Source organism: Pipistrellus hanaki (assembly GCF_964339955.1).
Source record: "Pipistrellus hanaki genome assembly, chromosome: 18".
NCBI classification, from domain to species: domain Eukaryota; kingdom Metazoa; phylum Chordata; class Mammalia; order Chiroptera; family Vespertilionidae; genus Pipistrellus; species Pipistrellus hanaki.
This window is the reverse complement of record NC_140520.1, coordinates 13726132-13745873: the sequence shown is the minus strand read 5'-3', so window position 1 is coordinate 13745873 and position 19742 is coordinate 13726132. Positions and strand designations below refer to the sequence as shown.

General features: G+C 41.1%; 1 protein-coding gene across 2 annotated transcripts; it reads left to right on the top strand.

Annotated features, from left to right (window-relative positions):
- The first annotated feature begins 295 nt into the window (after nt 1–295).
- Nucleotides 296–18126, top strand: KHDC4 (KH domain containing 4, pre-mRNA splicing factor). Of its 2 annotated transcripts, none has more exons than XR_014793408.1 (14): nt 296–421; nt 891–1113; nt 4158–4286; nt 4655–4734; nt 6245–6297; nt 6536–6699; nt 7448–7659; nt 8701–8761; nt 9378–9435; nt 9673–9926; nt 13708–13893; nt 14830–14914; nt 15829–15920; nt 16796–18126. XR_014793408.1 is itself a non-coding variant. In XM_084866789.1 (14 exons), the coding sequence occupies exons 1-14, from the start codon at nt 384–386 to the stop codon at nt 16993–16995; spliced, it is 1863 nt and encodes a 620-aa protein (XP_084722915.1). In that variant the 5' UTR covers nt 296–383; the 3' UTR covers nt 16996–18126. The 2 variants fall into 2 exon arrangements, 1 of the variants encoding a protein (XP_084722915.1); XM_084866789.1 differs by having other exon boundaries at nt 14802–14914.
- The last annotated feature ends 1616 nt before the right edge of the window (nt 18127–19742 follow it).

Below are 19742 nucleotides of genomic sequence, written 5' to 3'. Positions count from 1 at the left end.
AATAAAACATATATTTTTTAAAACAAGAATATAGTTCAATTTGGGGAGAAATCGGCCTAATTCCCAGACTCGTGCCTATTATCGTGTAGGTTACCAATCTGCCCACAACCAAGATAGATTTCTCCCCGCACGGATTTCACTTTAATAAGAGGATTAGTAACCATCTTTCTCCCGGGCAGGGCCCGACAGGGAGGTCACACCCCACCCGCCTCGGCTAAAGCCCGGCGCCTCGAAATCAGCGAGCGTCCAATCGGCGTAGACGTCTTCACCGGAACTTCTTTGCCTCACGACCGGAAGAGGCCGTGCGTAAGGGCGTTGGGGGCGGAAGTGACGGGAAGGTGGTTGTGGGATACTTGGCGGGTGGTGGAGCAGAGCCGGTCGCCATGTCCGCGGGGAGCGCGACACATCCCGGAGCCGGCGGGTAAAGCTCCGCGGGCGAGGGCACCGCGGCGGCGGGGGGCGCGGGGGCGGCGGGGCACCCCGGGGAGCCGCGGTGGGCGGAGGGGCGCTTCGGGGGAGGGGACGATGCGGGGGCCGGGTTGTTGGGCAGGGAGGTGAGCAGGCCTGCGGCCCCGGAGAAAGGCCGGCGGGGACCAGAGGGGAGAGGAAAGCAGGGGCTTGGGAAGTGCGGGCCCAGGGGAAGGCGAACATGGGGGCTTGTGGACAGACTTGATACGGAGGACGGAAGAGAAAGGAAGTAGATTCTGGAAAAGGGTTGAAAGAAGTGAGGATTTGGGAAAATAATGCAGTAAGGGTAAGATGGTGACTTAAAGCCCCGGTCGGAGATTCGAAGGTGTAAAGGGAACGTGATAGAGGGAAGAGGGGGTGCCAAGGCATACGAAGGGGAAAACAGTATTAAGGGCCTATTATTTTTCTTTTACTTATTGTAGGCGCCGCAGCAAATGGGACCAGCCAGCTCCAGCCCCAGCCCCGCTTCTCTTCCTCCCGCCGGCGGTCCCAGGTGGGGAGGTGGCCAGCAGCGGGGCAAGTCCTGGGGGCACCACAGCTGCTCCCTCGGGAGCCTTAGATGCTGCTGCCGCTGTGGCTGCCAAGATCAATGCCATGCTCATGGCCAAAGGGAAGCTGAAACCAACTCAGAATGCTGCTGAGAAGGTATTTGTTAAGTTGCAGGGAACTCTGCCAATTGCAATTTAAGAGGGTTATTTTGTAATCAATCATGTGTATTAATGAAGGAGAAAACGGGTACAGTCATTTAAAGATCACTTCGTTTTGGAATGTATCAGAAGTTTTGTCATTTGTTTTGACGAGGCAGTTCTGGTTGGGTTGATTACATTTGTGGACCAAATCTAGCTTGTTTTGTCTGTGTTTACTTAGTTCAGCTTAAGTTTATCTAGTCATGTGCATTTTCCCTAAAATCACAGGAGTGCCCAAACCGGTTTGGCTCAGTAGCGTCGGCCTGCGGACTGAAAGGTCCCGGGTTCGATTCCGGTCAAGGGCACTTACCTTGGTTGCGGGCACATCCCCGGTAGGGGGTGTGCAAGAGGCAGCTGGTCGATGACACTCTCTCGATGTTTCTAACTCTCTATCCCTCTCTCTTTCTCTCTGTAAAAAATCAATAAAATATATTTAAAAAAATAGTATCAGGGTTCTAATTTAAAAAAAAAAGTCACAGGAGTTCAAATAAATCAAGTGGACTTTCAAAGGTCTCTAATAATCTATAGATGAAGCTTTTTAAAATTCATTTTTTAAAAATTGATTTTAGAGAGAGGAAGGGGAGAGAAACCTCTACTTGTTACACTTATTTATGCATTCACTGGTTGATTCTTGTATGTTTGCCTTGACCAGGGATTGTACCCAAAATCCTGGTGTATTGGATTAGATTAAACTTTTTAAAAATATATATATTTTATTGATTTTTTACAGATTAGAAAGGAGAGAGATAGAGTTAGAAACATTGAGGAGAGAGAATCATCGACCAGCTGCCTCTTGCACACCCCCTACTGGGGATGTGCCCGCAATCAAGGTACATGCCCTTGACTGGAATCAAACCTGGGACCCTTCAGTCCGCAGGCCTATGCTCTATCCACTGAGCCACACCAGTTTCGGCTGGATTAGATTAAACTTTTTAATGACTGCATAATTTATAGATAGGTGTTTTTGTCGTCTTTACACAAATTGAGGAAATTATTTGAACATTTTATAAACTCCCTCACAGCTAGAATGGATCTGAACTTGGAAAACTTGAACTTACTAGCTATAGAATGCAAGAATCTTCTTATAGGATAATGAATATATACCGACTGTTTGTATTGCCAGAATGTATGCTTTGCACTTAAAATAAATCCTTACAACAATTCAATGAAATGAATTATTGTCGCTAGTTTATTGGTAAGGAAATGTAGGCTCATGAATGTCAAGTAACTTGTCCAACATCTGTAAGTGTTGGCACAGTCGTCTGCTTCAGAGTCCCTTTGGACTATTGGATGTTTGGCTTTTTCTTGAAAGCCTAAGAGTTGTAGAGTTCAGTGTATTCCAAGGCAGCCCATTTCATTGGAATTATAATTTTTAAAAGTGCTTTTGGCTTAAATTTGCCATCCTTGTGAAGAGATGAGTTCTGTGTTTGAAAATGCAGTGAATGTGAGGTTATGGATTTGTTAATTAGCATGTTGGTGGTAACTACTTCACAATGTATACGTAGAGTAAAACATCAAGTCGTGCATCTTAAATATATACAATTTTTATATTTTAATTATACCTCAATAAAGCTGGAAAAAAAGAGAATTATGTTCTTTGTTAGCCTTCTAATTTATCAGTAGATAACATTAACAGAATGTTTATTTGGTTTGCAAAGATTGTATGAGTCAACTGTCTATTTCTAAGGTCTACAAGGAAATATTTTTAAAAAACGCTGATGAAGGAGTGCTCTGTGAATATTAAAATTCTTAATACTGATATTAATCACTTAGACTCATTTTTTCTCTAACAAGTAATTTTTTAAAAATATATTTTTATTGATTTCAGAGAGGAAGAGAGAGAGAGAGGGAAACTCAATGATGAGAGAGAATCACTGAACTTCTGCCTTCTGCATGCCCTCTCCTGGAGGGTCAAGCCCTAAATTCAGGTATATGCCCTTGACTGGAATCGAACCCAGGACCCTTCCGTCTGTAGGCTGCTGAGCTAGAGGTCACTGAACATTGTGTCATTAGGATTCCGTGAGATAATGCATGCTGAAGAGGGTTAAACAAAGGTAGGGAATGTGTACTGTGTCTATTTAGTGTGTCTCCAGATTTCAGGGTCTCATTTGGCTTTTGACCCACCCTTCCTTAAGAGAGAGAAATGGGGTGGAATGTTAATTAGATACAATTTAAGGGTTATTGTTTTTAAAGTTGATTTTAGAGAGAAGAGGGGGGAGAGAGAGAGAGAAACATTGATTGGTTGCCTCCCACACTTGCCCACAGCAGGGATGGAACCCACAGTGTTGCTGTGTGCCCCGACTGGGAATCAAACCCATCACCTTTTGGTGTACGGGAAGATGCTCTGGCCAACTGAGCCACACCGGCCAGGGCCAACTTAAGGGTTTTGATATTGAAAGATTCATTTAGTTGAATTTGATACGTTGTGGCCATAGTGTTAACACTTAACATGTAAGGCTACTTCCCATTATACAGGTGTTACTTTTTGTGAATTGTATGTTGCACTCTACCCTGTATTTATATACATGGTTAGTTAATTGAGCTGCAAAGCATTATGACTTGACCCTTCTAATTCATAGAGTTTCTGTAATTATGTGGTCATAAAAATGCACACATGGCCAAGATTGTAGAGAAATCTGATGGCAGCCTTCAAGGAAATTAATTGTACTTGCTATCATTTTAGTGAGGTTTTTAAATGTTTATTTTTTAAATATATTTTTGTTGATTTCAGAGGGGAAGGGAGAAACATCAATGATGAGAATCATTGATTGGCTGCCTCCTGCATGCCCCTCCTGGGAGTCGATCCTGAAACCTGGGCATGTGCCCTGACCAGGACCTCTCTGTTCATAGATGGACACTCAATAGTGAGGTTTTATTTGCATGTGATTTCACTCATGAAGAATGACCAAGGAGTGTTTCCAACTTGGGAAGGTATATTTTTAAATTTGGGCATTGAAGAGTTATTTCATCATGTAAACTTTTTAATCTGATTTCTCTTTGTAGCTTCAGGCCCCTGGAAAAGGCTTAACGAGCAGTAAAAGCAAGGACGACCTGGTGGTAGCTGAAGTAGAGATCAATGATGTGCCTCTCACATGTAGGAACTTGCTGACTCGAGGACAAACTCAAGACGAGGTATGGAGATATTGGGCTTTGGGGAATGTGGGTGGATGTGGTTTCAGAAAAATAAAGACTTCTAAATAAGGACAGATATGAATCAGATATTTATTACTGTATTTGGGTCATTCTCTCCAAAGTTGGGGTTGGGTTTGATTTAACTGCAGTGTAACTTCTGAGTGATAGTAAAAAAACAACAGAAATAGCTCTGTGAATTCCCGGGGTGGTCTGAGTAAGAAACAATGGAACTCGATTTTCAGATACCCAGGAGAACTCATTTCCTCCTTATTGATGGAATGGATGCATGGGGGAAATCTATCTTGCTACCTGTCATTGAAGCCAATCAATTACCACATCATCTTTTTAATAGAAAATTTCCTTTTCAGATCAGCCGACTTAGTGGGGCTGCAGTGTCAACTCGAGGGAGGTTCATGACCACTGAGGAGAAGGCCAAAGTGGGACCAGGGTGTGTATGCGTAATTTCTACTTTGGGGAAGGGCCGAGTGTATGACTCACATTAGCTCAATATCTTATTCTTAGGGAGTATATGTGAGTGCTTGATGTGTAGCTTATGCAGTAGCTACTTTGGTTAATAGATACACACCTATGTATATGTGTATATGCTTTATTGCAGAATTCAGGACATCTTCAATAGATTCAAGAAATGTTGCAGTTATTCTTTTTCTTATTGTGCTATGTTTCTCTCCCTCTCTCTCTCTCTCTCTCTCTCTCTCTCTCTCTCTCTCAAACACTTAAACAAGTACTTGCCCTTGCCTGGGAATCCAACCCAGTACCTTTGGTCCACTGGTGGCTGTTCTAACACGGGGGTGGGGAATGTTGGTCTGAGGCTTGTGAAATCATTTGGTCTGGCCCTGCTGAGGCCTTAGTGGTGAGTTAATTAAATGTTTAGCCAAATATAGCAGGCTAATTTTTTTTTTTCCCCCACCCTAACATTTCACTTTATTTCTTTTCTTTTTTTTTCTTTTTTCTTTTTTATTAAGGTATTATATGTGTACATACCTTACCAGTCCCCACCTCCCCCCACTCCCATACATGTCCTCCCTCCCCAGAGTTTTTCTTCCATTGGTTATGCTTATATGCATGCATACAAGTCCTTCGGTTGATCTCTTATCTCCCCCATATCTCCCTACCTTCCCCGCTGTAATTTGACAGTCTGTCTGTTAGCAGGATAATTTTTAAGTTGATCATTTTGTATGGCCTGTGAATGATGTTATAAATATCCAAATGGCCCTTGGCAGAAAAAAGGTTCCCCGACCCCTGTTCTAAACCAGCCAGGGCTAAACAATTTTTAAAAAATATATATTTTATTGATTTTTTTTTTTACAGAGAGGAAGTTAGAGGGATAGAGAGTTAGAAACATCAATGAGAGAGAATCATTGATCAGCTGCCTCCTGCACACCCCCCACTGGGGATGTGCCCGCAACCAAGGTACATGCCTTTGACCGGAATTGAACCTGGGACCCTTCAGTCCGCAGGCCGACGCTCTATCCACTGAGCCAAATAGGTTTCAGCTCCAGTTTTATTTTTTTAATCCTTACCTGAGGATTGGTTTTTATTGATTTTTTAGAGAGAGAAAAGGAGAGAGACCGCCATCCATGTGAGAGAAAAACATTGATTGGTTGCCTTCTGTACATGTGCCAGCTGGGAATCAAACTCACAACCTAGGTATGGGCCCTGATTGGAAATTGAACTTGCAACCTTTTGATGTATGGGACAACACTCCAATCAAGTGAGCCACCTGACCAGGGCAAAACAACATCTTTAGCATTTGCTTAGTCATTTCTCCATTGTTAAACCATGCTCTTAGAAATTAGCAATAGCCATCTCTATGTGTGGTTTAGCTTCTTTCACTTATTTGGAAGGTTTAAATGTTATAAATTAGCTTTGGTGACTCATTTAGCTCCTCCTTTGGTTATTACCAGTTTGGGCTCATCATTTTATTTTTCTCTTCATAGGGATCGTCCATTATATCTTCATGTTCAGGGCCAAACACGGGAATTAGTGGACAGTAAGTAATGTTTTTGGCTCATACCACTTTTTCTGAAAAGCACAGTACAGGGATGTGTGTAATACTATTTATGAATGCATGAATATACATAGGGGTTTAGAAAGGCTGGGAGCCAGACATTTGGGTCACCTATAAAATGGGTTAATACTTAAATAAGTATTGGCCTGTGTTTATCATTGAGTACTAGTCAGTTCATTCAGTTCTTTGGTATGGTATTTTACTCTGTGCTTTTCCCTAGGAGCTGTAAACCGAATCAAAGAAATTATTACCAATGGGGTGGTGAAAGCTGCCACGGGGACAAGTCCAACCTTTAATGGTGCAACGGTCACTGTCTATCACCAACCAGCGCCCATCACGCAGCTGTCTCCGGCTGTTAGCCAGAAGCCTCCCTTCCAGTCAGGGGTATGTTTTTTGGCGAGATCATTAACAGCTTTATCGTTTCTATAAAAATGATATATGCCAAATAACACAAAGTATGAAGAGAGAAGTAAAATCCTTAAAGTTACCATTATTGATATCAGGTTAGTGGACCAATTTAGGTGTCCAAGACATAGTAGTGAACATTTGAGCACACAGCTCTTCCTTTTGACACATTCCAGAAAAGGGGTTCTGATAGATCAAAGAGTATGCACATTGTACATTTAAAGTTAATGGTTTGAATTTATATTTGTAAACCTGATGGCAACTGGAGGACTAAGAAGGCTGAGTCTGATGAAGCAAGACTCTGCTGATACAATCCTCCTAAAAAAAAAAAAGGGTTGTAGAGAGCAGCCTTTATTGGAGAATATAATAGGGCTGACTGTACTACCCAACATTCTACGCCAGCTTTACAGGAAACTGTCTTTGGTATAATTTCTAATATATCAGTTGAGAAGAACTGGGAATGCTTATTCAGTATTGAATTGGAGTTTTCACCTCTTAGATAGGTTTTGCTGAGCAGAGAGGTAGGTATGTGGACTGGAGTTCTCATTTAAATTAAGCTACCTGCTAAAGTTTATTTTAATGCCATTTTGATAGAAATTATAGGGGATCCTTATTCTGAAAGTGATTAAACATATCTGGGGAATAAAAATATTTTTTATAATGATTTTCATGGTTGGGATTTAATTTTGTATTCTCTGTTTAACCTGATCTTTCTGTTCCTCTACAGATGCATTATGTTCAAGATAAATTATTCGTGGGTCTGGAACATGCCGTGCCCACTTTCAACGTCAAAGAGAAAGTGGAAGGTCCAGGCTGCTCCTATTTGCAGCACATTCAGATCGAAACGGGTGCCAAAGTCTTTCTCCGAGGCAAGGGTTCAGGGTGCATTGAGCCAGCATCTGGCCGAGAAGCTTTTGAACCTATGTATATATACATCAGGTATGGATGGAGCTGAGAACATTTAAATCCTTGATAACTTAGCAGTACAGATAGCCGTGATTCAGAAGGAGTAAGAGAAAAATGGGCATAATAAGTAGTACCGTGAAGGAACTTAGGTAAATACCAGGAGTAGTCACTTATAATCCTATATAATAAAAGCCTAATATTTCAAACCGGTTTGACTCAGTGGATAGAGTGTCAGCCTTCGGACTAAAAGGTCCTGGGTTTGATTCCGGTCAAGGGCATGTATCTTGGTTGTGGGCACATCCCCACTAGGGGTTGTGCAAGAGGCAGCTGATCGATGATTCTCACTCATTGATGTTTCTAACTATCCCTCTCTCTTCCTCTCTGTAAAAAATCAATAAAATATATTAAAATAAAATAAAGGACAGCTCTAAAAATTAAAAGAAAAAAAAAAAAGTCTAATATGCAAATCAATTGAACAGTGGAACAACCTGTGGAATGACCGGTCATTATGATGCTCTGACCACCAGGGGGAAGATGCTCAACACAGTAGCTGCCCCCAGGCTGCAGGCCCCAGGCCAGCCAAGGCGGGTGCCATTGGGGGCCTCCCGATTACCCTGTTGGTCACCCCACAGATCAGCCCTGATCACTGGCCAGGCCTAGGGGCCCTACCCATGCATGAATTTCATGCACTGGGCCTCTAGTTAGTAAAAATTGTTGGATTAGGAGATAAATTATCTTTTTTAGTATTCAACTCCTTGGATTTTATACAAGTCTATGATTCTAAAACGAGCTGTTATGACCCTACAATAACTCTGACTTCAACCTATCACAATATTTTTAAATATCTTTATATCACGGAGTACTATTACTCAGAGAAAGACCAATAAAATAATGTGGTAATACTAGTTATAGTTTAAAGGGCCTATAACATTAGTCTGTGTCCCAGTTTTATGGTTTTCAGAAGCTTAGATTTGTGCTGCATTGACTATGTTAAGTTTACAAAGCAGTATACAGAGTGAAAACAGAATCTTTATTTTTCTTGCTTTTGAATCCTTGGTTCTTAATTTTTTGCAGTCATCCCAAACCAGAAGGCCTTGCTGCTGCCAAGAAGCTCTGTGAGAATCTCTTGCAAACAGTGAGTTATATTTGTCTGGCTCATATTTATTCAGAACAGCCACTGCCATTTTAGACTGTGTCTTAGCTTATTTTCCCCACCTGTATTAGTTTCCTACGCTGCCACACAAAGTTACCACAACAAAAGTGAAACAACAGAATTGTATTCTCTCATAGTTCAGGGAGCCAGAAGTCCAGAATTGAGGTGGGGGTAGGTTGGCTCCTCCTGAAGGCTCTGTGGAGAATCCCTCCCACACCTCTCTCCTATCTGTGATCGTCTAGTCCTGGGCATTCCTTGCCTTACCTCAGCATAATTCCAATCTTATCTCTTCTAAGGGTAGCAGTCTTTGGATTTAGGGCTCGCTCTAATCCAGTTTGACTTCATTTTAACAACCTCCAAGCAGATACCTTGTTTCCAAATGAGGTCACATTCTGAGTTACAGGCAGACATGAATATGTGGGGGTGGGGAGGACACACATGACACTATTCAAACCATTCCACCATTTCAGCAACTAACATTCTTTTTAAGGAAGTCATATTGCCCTAGCCAGGGGCACAGTTGACATCATTTGTCCTTCCGGAGCTATTTCAGTACGGAATTTTGAATCTACAGTACATATTTTCCCTTCTCTTGCAGGTTCATGCCGAATACTCTAGATTTGTGAATCAGATTAATACTGCTGTACCTTTACCAGGTGTGTATGTCTCAAAGTACTTATAAAATATTTTGCTAGTGATGTTTATGAATAAAATAGTGATACTTGAGGTTAGACTAATTGTGCCAGGGCACTCTAGTGTTCCCTTCAACTTAGGGGAATTTGGAAAGCAGGTTGAGCCTCAGTATTTTTCTTCCCTGAAGATTAAGTTTAATATTCAGCTAAAATGTCTCATTCTGCTGCAGCTGATTAAACACTTTTTTTCTTCCCCTTCAGGCTATACACAACCCTCTGCTATAAGTAGTGTCCCTCCTCAACCACCATATTATCCATCCAATGGCTATCAGTCTGGTTACCCTGTTGTTCCCCCTCCTCAGCAGCCAATTCAGCCTCCCTATGGCGTTCCAAGCATAGTGCCACCAGCTGTTTCATTGGCACCTGGAGTCTTGCCACCATTACCTACTGGAGTTCCACCTGTGCCTACACAATACCCGATAACACAAGTGCAGCCTCCAGCTAGCACTGGACAGGTAAGATGCCAGAACATGAAACATTGAATTTGGAAAAATTGGGGTGGAAAGGTGGTGATTTTATTCAGAAATTGTATGTAATAAGAGATACTGTTTTTTCTATTTTTAAAATTAAAAAAAAATATATTTTTTATTGATTTTTTACAGAGAAAAAGGGAGAGAGTTAGAAACATTAATAAGAGAGAAACATCGATCAGCTGCCTCTTGCACACCTCCTACTGGGGATGTGCCTGCAACCAAGGTTCATGGCCTTGACTGGAAACAAACCTGGGACCTTTCAGTCCGCAGGCCGATGTTCTATCCACTGTGCCAAACTGGTTTCGGCTATTTTTAAAATTTTTAAAGATTAACCTTTTGCACTCCGCTGTCCCCTCTCAGGGGACATCGGAATTCTAGCATATCACTCGGATGTCCCCTCTCAGGGGACATTGGAGTTTATTAGTGATTACGGGGAATTGAGTTATTTCAACGCAACTTTTTGAGACAGGCGTCAAACCACTTATTACTGTCAAACATGCACTAATCAGCCTGCAATGCATATTGGGGGGTGTTTCAAAACTTATCATACTGTACAAAATTATAAACAATAAAATATTGTTTTTTTTGCAAATATACATTCCTCGATGTCACCCAATTCATATAAGTCCAATATCATTATAATACGTTACTTGGTTCCAAAATTATACTAAATACGAGGGTCTGTAAATGCACGTTTCTGCCGCAAAGTAGCGTCGAGAGTAGCTGGTAGCCAATATCCAGAATGGTTCGGAGTGCAAAGGGTTAATTTAGAGAGAAATGTCAATTTTGTTGTTCCACTTATGCACTCATTGGTTCTTTTTTTAATTTAAAAATTTTTAAATGAAAAGGCTTTTTTTGTGTAGCTATTATTAATCTTTACCTGAGGATGTATTTTCCATTGGTTTTTACAGAGACTAAAATGGGAGGGAGGGAGGTAAAGAGAAAGGGAGGAAGAGAGAAAGAGAGAAACATTGGTGTGGAAGTGACACATTGATGGGTTGCCTCCTGAACCCTGTGCCTGGTTGCCTCCTGCATTCACTCCTACTGGGGCTGGAAATCAAACCTGCAACCCAGGTACGTGCCCTTGATTGGGGATCGAGCCCGAGACCCTTTGGTGTGAGGGCCGATGCTCTAACCTGAGCCACACTGGCCAAGGCTATTGGTTGGTTAATTCTAAGCCCAACTGGGCATAGAAACTGCAGCCTTGGTGTACTGGGATGGCACTCTAACCAACTAAGCTACCCAGCCAGTTGTATCTTCTCTTACCACCAACAAACTACCTGAGTACTTTGGAATTATGCGTACATGTGTCTGCCCATCTTGAAGTCAGTTTCATGAGCCTTGCCACCTTATAGTTGTTTAGAGCAGGTGTCAGTGAACTTTCTACAAAGTACCTGATGTTAAATATTTTAGGCTTTGTAAGCCACATGGTCTCTGTCACAATTACTGCAGCTCTGCTGTTTTTGCAAAAAGCAGCTGCAGACAATACCAAACACACGCGTATCCGTATGCCAGTCACACTTGATTGACAAAAATAGGTAGCAGGCCAGAATCATAGGGTGCCATACTGTGGGCCATCATGTGCCTGCACCTCGCTCTATATAGTTTAAAAGTGCTCAAGGAGAAAGGGGCTGGCCTGTACTGCATTTCTAGATGATTGGAATGGAATTGCCATCTTAGAACTATATCATATACGGGTGTTCCTAGGCCAAGATTAAAGGGAACTTGCTGAACGTAAGGATTATAAGTGCTGGTATTTATTTCTCGAACTGTAAGAAACTGGAATTTTAGGAAAGAAGTAGGCAGTTAGCTCATCTATATACATTATATACAGTCATTCTTAGAGGCAGGGGAGAGACTGATGAAAGAGCATGGTAATGGATTTATGGCGGGCCCTTCTCTGTGGGCTCCTCATAGTGTACCCATGCCAGAGTAAACTGCTGCCTCGAACCATTGCCCAGCCTCCTTCCCTGTGGGCTGTTAGCACTGAAGAGGGTAGTACAGTATGAGACAACAAAGGACTTCTGTTGTGTTCTCTGTCATAATTATTTTACATTTAGGCAGAGAGAGCTGTATACTTCTCCAGCTTTGAACCACCTTCTGTTGTAACGAGAAAGCAGTATAGCAGAGGGATTAACAGTTGGGGTTTAGACATAGATATGCTTTTCCGTGTTTGAGTTGTGTGATGTGAGGATAAATACAGCCTATCCAGGCTTAGGTTTTCTTTCTATATAGAATGGGAGTAGCCCTGGCCAGTGTGGCTCAATTGGTTGGAGCGTGTCCTGGTACCAAAAGGTTGCCAGTTTGATTTCAGGCCAGAGTAGGTACCAGAGGCAGCTATCTATGTTTCTCTCTCACATCAATGTTTCTCTTCCTTTCCTATCCTCTCTCACTTAAAAAAAAAAAAAAAGAAAAGAAAAAAAAGAAAGAAAGAAAGAAAGAGAAAGAAATCTGCCCTAGTTGGTTTGGTTCGGTAGATAGAGTGTCAGCCTGCAGCCTGAAGGGTCCCAGGATCGATTCTGGTGGAGGGCACATGCCCCCATTGCGGGCTCAATCCCCAGTAGGGAGCATGCAGGAGGCAGCCAATCAGTGATTCTCATTGAGTGTTTCCTTTTTAAAATATATATAATTTTTTATATATTATATATTTTATAAAAACAAGGTTTAAAATTATTAGATTTTAAAATTTATTCTTAGAAGTCTAAAAGTTTATTAAAACAACAACAACAACAACAAAAAAAGGAGATTGAAAAAACCTGATGAACAATAATAGCGGTTCATTGTAGTAGAGTCGGCGATATGGGAGGGGAGTGGACTGACTGTTCTCGGGGGGAAAGGGAGGGAGGAAGAGACTGAACATAAACTGTGCACCTATGGATGAGGACAATGGGGGGTGGGGAGGGGGCGGAGGATGGGGTGGGAACCTGGTGGAGGGGGGAAGAAAAGAGGAACCTTTGTGATAATATGAACAATAAAGATTGATTTAAAAAAAAAAATATATATATATATATATATATATATATATATATATATATATGTAATTTTATTGATTTAGAGAGGGAGGGAGGTTGGGGGAGAGAGAGGAGAGAGAGACACAGACATCAATAATGAGAGAGGATCATTGATCTGCTGGGGATCAAGCCTGCAACCCCAGTATGTGCCCTGACTGGGAATCGAACCATGACCTCCTGTTTAATTGGTTGATGCTCAACCACTGAGCCACGCCTGCCACAATCTGAGCATGTGCCCTTGACTGGAATGGAACCTGAGACCCTTCAGTCCACAGTCCGATGACACTCTATCCACTGAGCAAAACCAGCTAGGGCAGTAACAGAGTGTTGTTGCTTGATAACTTCTGAACTAGATAAGTGGCTGGAGTTTTTGTTTGTTAAAGGTCACGTTTGCTCCTAATAGACCCAGGAACTAAAACGGGTCTACACCAATCAGCTGCCTCCCACATGCCCCCACCAGATCTATTTCCAGTCAGGGCACATGTCCAGATTATGGGCGTGATCCCCAGGATGGGGCGTGTAGGAGGCAGCAGATTGGTGTTTCTGTTCCTCTTCCTTCCTCTCTCTAAAATCAATAAAAACATATTTTTAAAAATTATGCATTAAGGAAACTAGATGAGAGAGGATTAAGTACTAGAAAGTGATTCATGTGCTACCTACTGATCATTAAAGTATATTATAATCATTGTTTACTTCTTCATTAGTTGGGGATTCTCACACTTTTCCCCCCACTTGGTTTGTTTTTGTCCCAGAGTCCGATAAATGGGCCTTTTATTCCTGCTACTCCTGTCAAACCTGCCTTGCCTGCCGGCCCCCCACCCCCACCCCCGCCCCAGCCCCAGCCCCAGGCCCCACTCCCAACTCAAACCCAGGCACAGAAGAGGAGGTTCACGGAGGAGCTCCCCGATGAACGAGAATCTGGACTTCTTGGATACCAGGTTAAATAAAATATCCTGTCTTACTTTCCTAATCTTATTCTGTATTCTCCCTTTAAGTAAAGATAAATTCACATGTATATCAACCGTCCTCCCAATACTAAGATTTCCATTTTCTGGAATCTACTTAGATTAGATTTTTATCCTTGGGGGATTAATTTAAAGCAAGAGTTGATTCCTCCTGAATGGGTTTTGTCCTTGGGCATACAAAGCCTTCCACCTAGAGAAGTCTCTGACTAGCATCAAAGGAATTCTGTGAAATTCTGGACTTCTCTTATTCATACACTGGCAAGCCTCTAATACTTCTTACTTCCCTACCCATCTCACTGAAAGCTCATTCTGCCAAATATGGTTTATATTTAAAACCTTGGCTTTCAGTTTTTGATGTCCTTTCTTTCCTTAAAAAAAGTGGTGTTTTTTTTCCTCCAATGCCCCCTCCCCCAAAGTGTCAGAAATGCAGTGTATCTGCATACACATAAACACAATCATTCACTAAGGAGTTTTTTTGTTTGTTTGTTTTTTAAGATTATTAAATATCAAAATATGTAGTTTGGTGCAATTTTGTTTTATCAGGAAAAGCGCCTTTGATTTTTGCTGGAATCCTTGAAGCATTCTTTTGAAACAAATTTTGAAGTATTTTTATAGCTTATAACTAGGTTTGTACAAACCATTAAAGTTATGAGTAGTTGAAAACAGATAGATATAACATAATGAATCACCACATCCCTGACCATCCCAACAGAAAAATAATCTCTACTTTGACTATGGTTATGCTCCAAATCCCAAGGAGCTATGTAGTGCAGGTTACTGCAATTTGCCAGAAAGATGAGGCACTGACAGTTACATTAAGGAGCTAAAGTCAATACAGCAGTTGTAGATTTGCTAATGCTACTGTATTTTTCTGCTCATAGCATGGACCCATTCATATGACTAATTTAGGTACAGGCTTCTCCAGTCAGAATGAGATTGAAGGTGCAGGATCGAAGGCGGCAAGTTCCTCAGGCAAAGAGCGAGAGAGGGACAGGTAAGTTAATTGGAATGTAATTATCCTATCTAATAAAAGTGTAATATGCAAATTAACCATCTGTCACAAAATATGGCAGTGCCCATAGCCACAAGATGGCAGCACCCAGTCCTCTCAGCCCCATTAGAGTCCCCAGTCCTGGCGAGGGGGAGAGTTGGGGGGGCACTGAGAGCGGGCAGCATGAGCGGCCTGGCAGAATGCTTGCTTCATTACCACAGGTGGGCCTCTGGGCCACAGAGAGCCTCTGGGCAGTGGGCTCCGAGCAGCCAGGTCCCACAGAGAGCTACTGGTGCACGAATTCGTGCACAGGGCTACTAGTATATTCATATGTCATTTGTACCATTAGTGTAAATGATGATCATTGCTACAAGTTTCCATATTCTAATACTGAAATGAAATCACTTGGGCAAACAAGTTCCTGTTGTAGTTGATGCAATAATGGAAAATACAATGATATAACTTCTTCAGTTTTAGAGGCCGCTATACTTAGCTTTGAATAATTCCATGCTTTCTTATTCAGTCGTCTTCCTTTACCTTCATTGTATCTTGGCCATTTTTTTTTTTAAAGGGTAGGCAGTAGTACACAATCAAGCCATTTTGCTACTTTGAATCATAGAGTATCATGGATGGAGATACTTGAATGGCAGTCAAGCCTGCCCTCTAGTGCTTGGATTCTACCTATGTCATCGTTAGCCTTCCTAAGAGGGAGCTCACTTCCCATGACAGTTCTTTCTGTTTTTGGCCTGGCTATGTAGACAATGCCTCATAATCTTATAACTTGAAAATAGCTTGAAATAATGGCAAATATGAACTTGAAAGGTTATCCGCAGACTGTCCTGTTAATCCCCCTTCTTATCTACAGGAGAATTTAAAATTGATTGAATTGGTCTGAAAGAGTGTTTCTGTTTTAACAGGCAGTTGATGCCTCCACCAGCCTTTCCGGTGACTGGAATAAAAACAGAGTCTGATGAAAGGAATGGGTCTGGGACCTTAACAGGGAGCCATGGTGAGTAAGGTATAACGGGGGGGCCTAAGGGAGTGGCTAAGACTGGTGCTAAGCTATACATTTTCTAACCTGATGTTCATTCAGGTGCGATACATTTAGGTGTTTAATCCAACCTCTATAATCTAATGAAAACACTTTTCTTTTTATTCATATGGACAGCATATAGTTACACAGCATTTAATTTTCAACCGACGTGTGTCTAGAAAAGAGTCAGTCGACTTATATTTTATACATAACATCAGTGACATTAAAACCCTAGGAAATACTAATGATTGGTAGGTCATTTCAAAATTTTGTTGCCTTGTTATCTAAATACTTGAAGATAATCTGAAACAGAATTAAAGACCCATATTTTTGTATTGTGAACTGAGCCATGTCCCCTCTCATAGCTCTGTTGGTTGGGAATGGTCAGCCTATGGCTATTACAAAAGAATATTGCTTCTTAGTATCCCAGAACTCTTAAATCCTGTATAAGTACATGGGAACATTTTTGTTCCTTTCATAATAAAAATGAACAGAAGAAAATTAATTTTTTTTTCTTTAAACTCTTTAAAAGGTGAAGTATCAGCCTCAAAAGAAGTACTTGCTAACTTTCCTTTTTTCTTTTTTTTTTTCTTTCTTTTTTTTTGTGTGTGTGTGTTTCTTTTTTCTTTCTCTGTTTTCTTACATGGTTCTGGTGGATTCACATTTGCTGATGCTGATGCTGTTTTTCGTGTGACCTTCAACGCATTTGGGTGACCACTGACCCTGTGACTTCAAAATGGCGTCCAACTAACTTAAAATTAACATCTTTTTTTTTTTTTAATTAACGAATTTATGGTGTTATCTTTTTTCTTGGCGGGGAATGGGGTTTGGGTTGTTTTTCTCTATTCTAGATTATCCAGTCAAGAAGATGAAAACTACAGAGAAGGGATTTGGCTTGGTGGCTTATGCTGCAGACTCATCTGACGAAGAGGAGGAACATGGAGGTCATAAAAATGCAAGTAGTTTTCCACAGGGCTGGAGTTTGGGATATCAGTACCCTTCATCACAGCCGCGAGCTAAACAACAGATGCCGTTCTGGATGGCCCCGTAGGAAACAGCGCAAACAGACTTTTTGACCCTCGGTGACTCTTCTTTAGCAATAATGCATGCATTTGATTTAACAAGACTTTGGCCTGTACTGGGAACCATCGTGGACCTTTGCAGAAGTTAGAGGTGCAGTGTCTCCTTAAAAGAGTTTCATTCTTTTTAAAAGACCCTCTTTTCTTCAGTGGCATAGCATCTGTTAAAATTTACATGGGATCACAAATTCGTCTCAGAAGCTTTTTTATTTAACACTCAGTGAAATGTGCTGTGCAACACAGCATCCCATTGGGGTCATTCCTGTACACATTTGACCTGGTCTGGCCTTTCCAAATGAATTACCCCTCTTCTGATGTAGACAGTTTTATTTGTATTTTACAGCTGTTTGGTCAATTTTGATAATAACTTGTTACAAACCAAGCCTTACTATTTATTAGTAGGGAAATGATTTTAAGACCATCTTTTCCTTTCAGTACTAAATCCACAAATTCCCCTCCCCTATCCCATTTTTGGGTTCTTTCTGTTTTGGCAAGTGCAGTTTTACTAGTTTAAAATTGTCAGGTAGAGCTGGATCCTGGGTAAAAAAAAAAAAAAAAGAAGTTATTTTTTTTATTGTGTCTTTTTTGGGGAATGATCCAAAGCTGGCACCTCCAGGCACACTTGTCTCAGATAGCCATTGCTGTTTTTATTGCTCTTCTAAGCTCTTGTCTTCAACTGGGTCAGAAAACTACTTGATCAAAAGCTGGCCAGAATTCCTCACAGAAATGAAACACAGTGGTCTGTCTCTCTCAGAACTGTTGCAGCTAAAATAGAGAGACTTGACTGCTCCCAATAGGATGGTGGACTTAGTGACTGAAATTGCAACTTGTCCTTTTTCTTGGCATTACAGGTTTTACCAAAAGAACTTTTTTGTATCAAATATTGATGTGTGAAAGTGAAGGAGCTAGTCTGCTGACTCAGTAGTTTGAGATACTGAACTGTAATTTTTGCACATTTGAATACTTTGCAGGCTGGCTTTGTATAAATGTATCCTCTGGTTTCCTATATGTTGTAAATACTTAGACCATAATGTCATTATAAATAAGTGTATAAATATTCTGCTTGTGGTATCTCTGTTCTTAATTAAAATTCATAAACTGGTTTACTCATAGCACAATGACTTTCTAACCTCTCCAGAAAAACACATACATGGACCCCAACGTTTGCATACAGTTCAGAGTTTTGACTTCCCAAAGTAAACCATTAGAAGTTCAGATGAAAAGTGTCAATGTTTTAACACTAATGGTTAAGGGGCTGCATGAATGAAACACTTTAAACGGAAATGCAAATTATTGGAAAAACATACTCAAAAAGGAAGTAGGATGGGGCAGAAGTTTCAACAGATTTCCTGGTGTCAAATTCAAGTACCTGTACCTAAACAGGAATATAATAATAACTTCATTTGTTTCCATATTTAATTCAAGGCCACCTGAAAATTCTAATTTTATTTCCTCTTGGAGGGTAGTTTGTTTACAACAAAACAAAAATTATCTTAATAGGTTTCGTTTATATATGTTTAAAATACAGAAATATAGAATGTTTTGGAAAACATAGAATATTGTCCAGATACACTAAGGTTGTGTGTTCAATCTAGTCAGGGCACATACAAGAATCAGCCAATGGCCGAAACCGGTTTGGCTCAGTGGATAGAGCGGCGGCCTGCGGACTGAAGGGTCCCGGGTTCTACTCCGGTCAAGGGCATGTACTGTGGTTGCGGGCGCATCCCCAGTGGGAGGTGGTGTGCAGGAGGCAGCTGATCGATATGTCTCTCTCATCGATATTTCTGGCTCTCTGTCCCTCTCTTCCTCTTTGTAAAAAGTCAATAAAATATATTTTAAAAAGAATCAGCCAACGAATGCATAGATTAAGTAAGTGAAACAGTAAATCCATGTTTCTCTATGTCCCTTCCTGTCTGTAAAAATAAAATATGGAACTCCAGTTACCTAGAACAGTGATTTTCAACTGTGTGCTGCAAGAATTTTTAAAATGTGCAATATCTGACTTGTCAGGGGTACTGACCTCTTGCCTTAGATTGTTAAAATGACAGCCAACACAACAGCTATCTGGTGTGAATGAAAAATTAATACCTATTTTGTCAGAACATTTTTGGTGTGCCACAGAATATTAGTAATTTATGTGTACCATGAGATGAAAAAGGTTGAAAATTGATAAACTGGAACATCTGGTCTTTGAGACTTGATCCACTTTTTTCAAAAGCCCAAGTCAGCTATTCTTTGGGGGAAATTTGCTTTTTCTGTTCTTGAGAAGTAAACGATCTGCTTTGGGGGAGGATTTGGTGGGTATCCATTTCCTGTTAACTTACATTTGGCCGAATTAGTTTATCACGAGCAGCGGACAACCCTGAGTAATTCTTATCACATCCTCTATTTTTTTCTTTCTTTCTGAAATACGTTTTGATTTTAGAGAGAAACATCTATGAGAACCATCCGTGGGCCGCCTCCTGCATGCCCCCTACTGAGGATCGAGCCTCCATCTTTTTTTTTTTTTTTTTAATTTATCGATTTTTTACAGAGAGGAAGGGAGAGGGTCAGAGCATTAGAAACATCTATGGGAGAGAAACACAAATTAAGTGCCTCCTGCACATCCGCTACTGGGGATGTGCCCACAACCGAGGCACAAGTCCTTAACCCGAATCGAACCTGGGACCTTTCAGGCGATGCTCTATCCGCTGAGCCATACGGGCTTCGGCCACCTCCT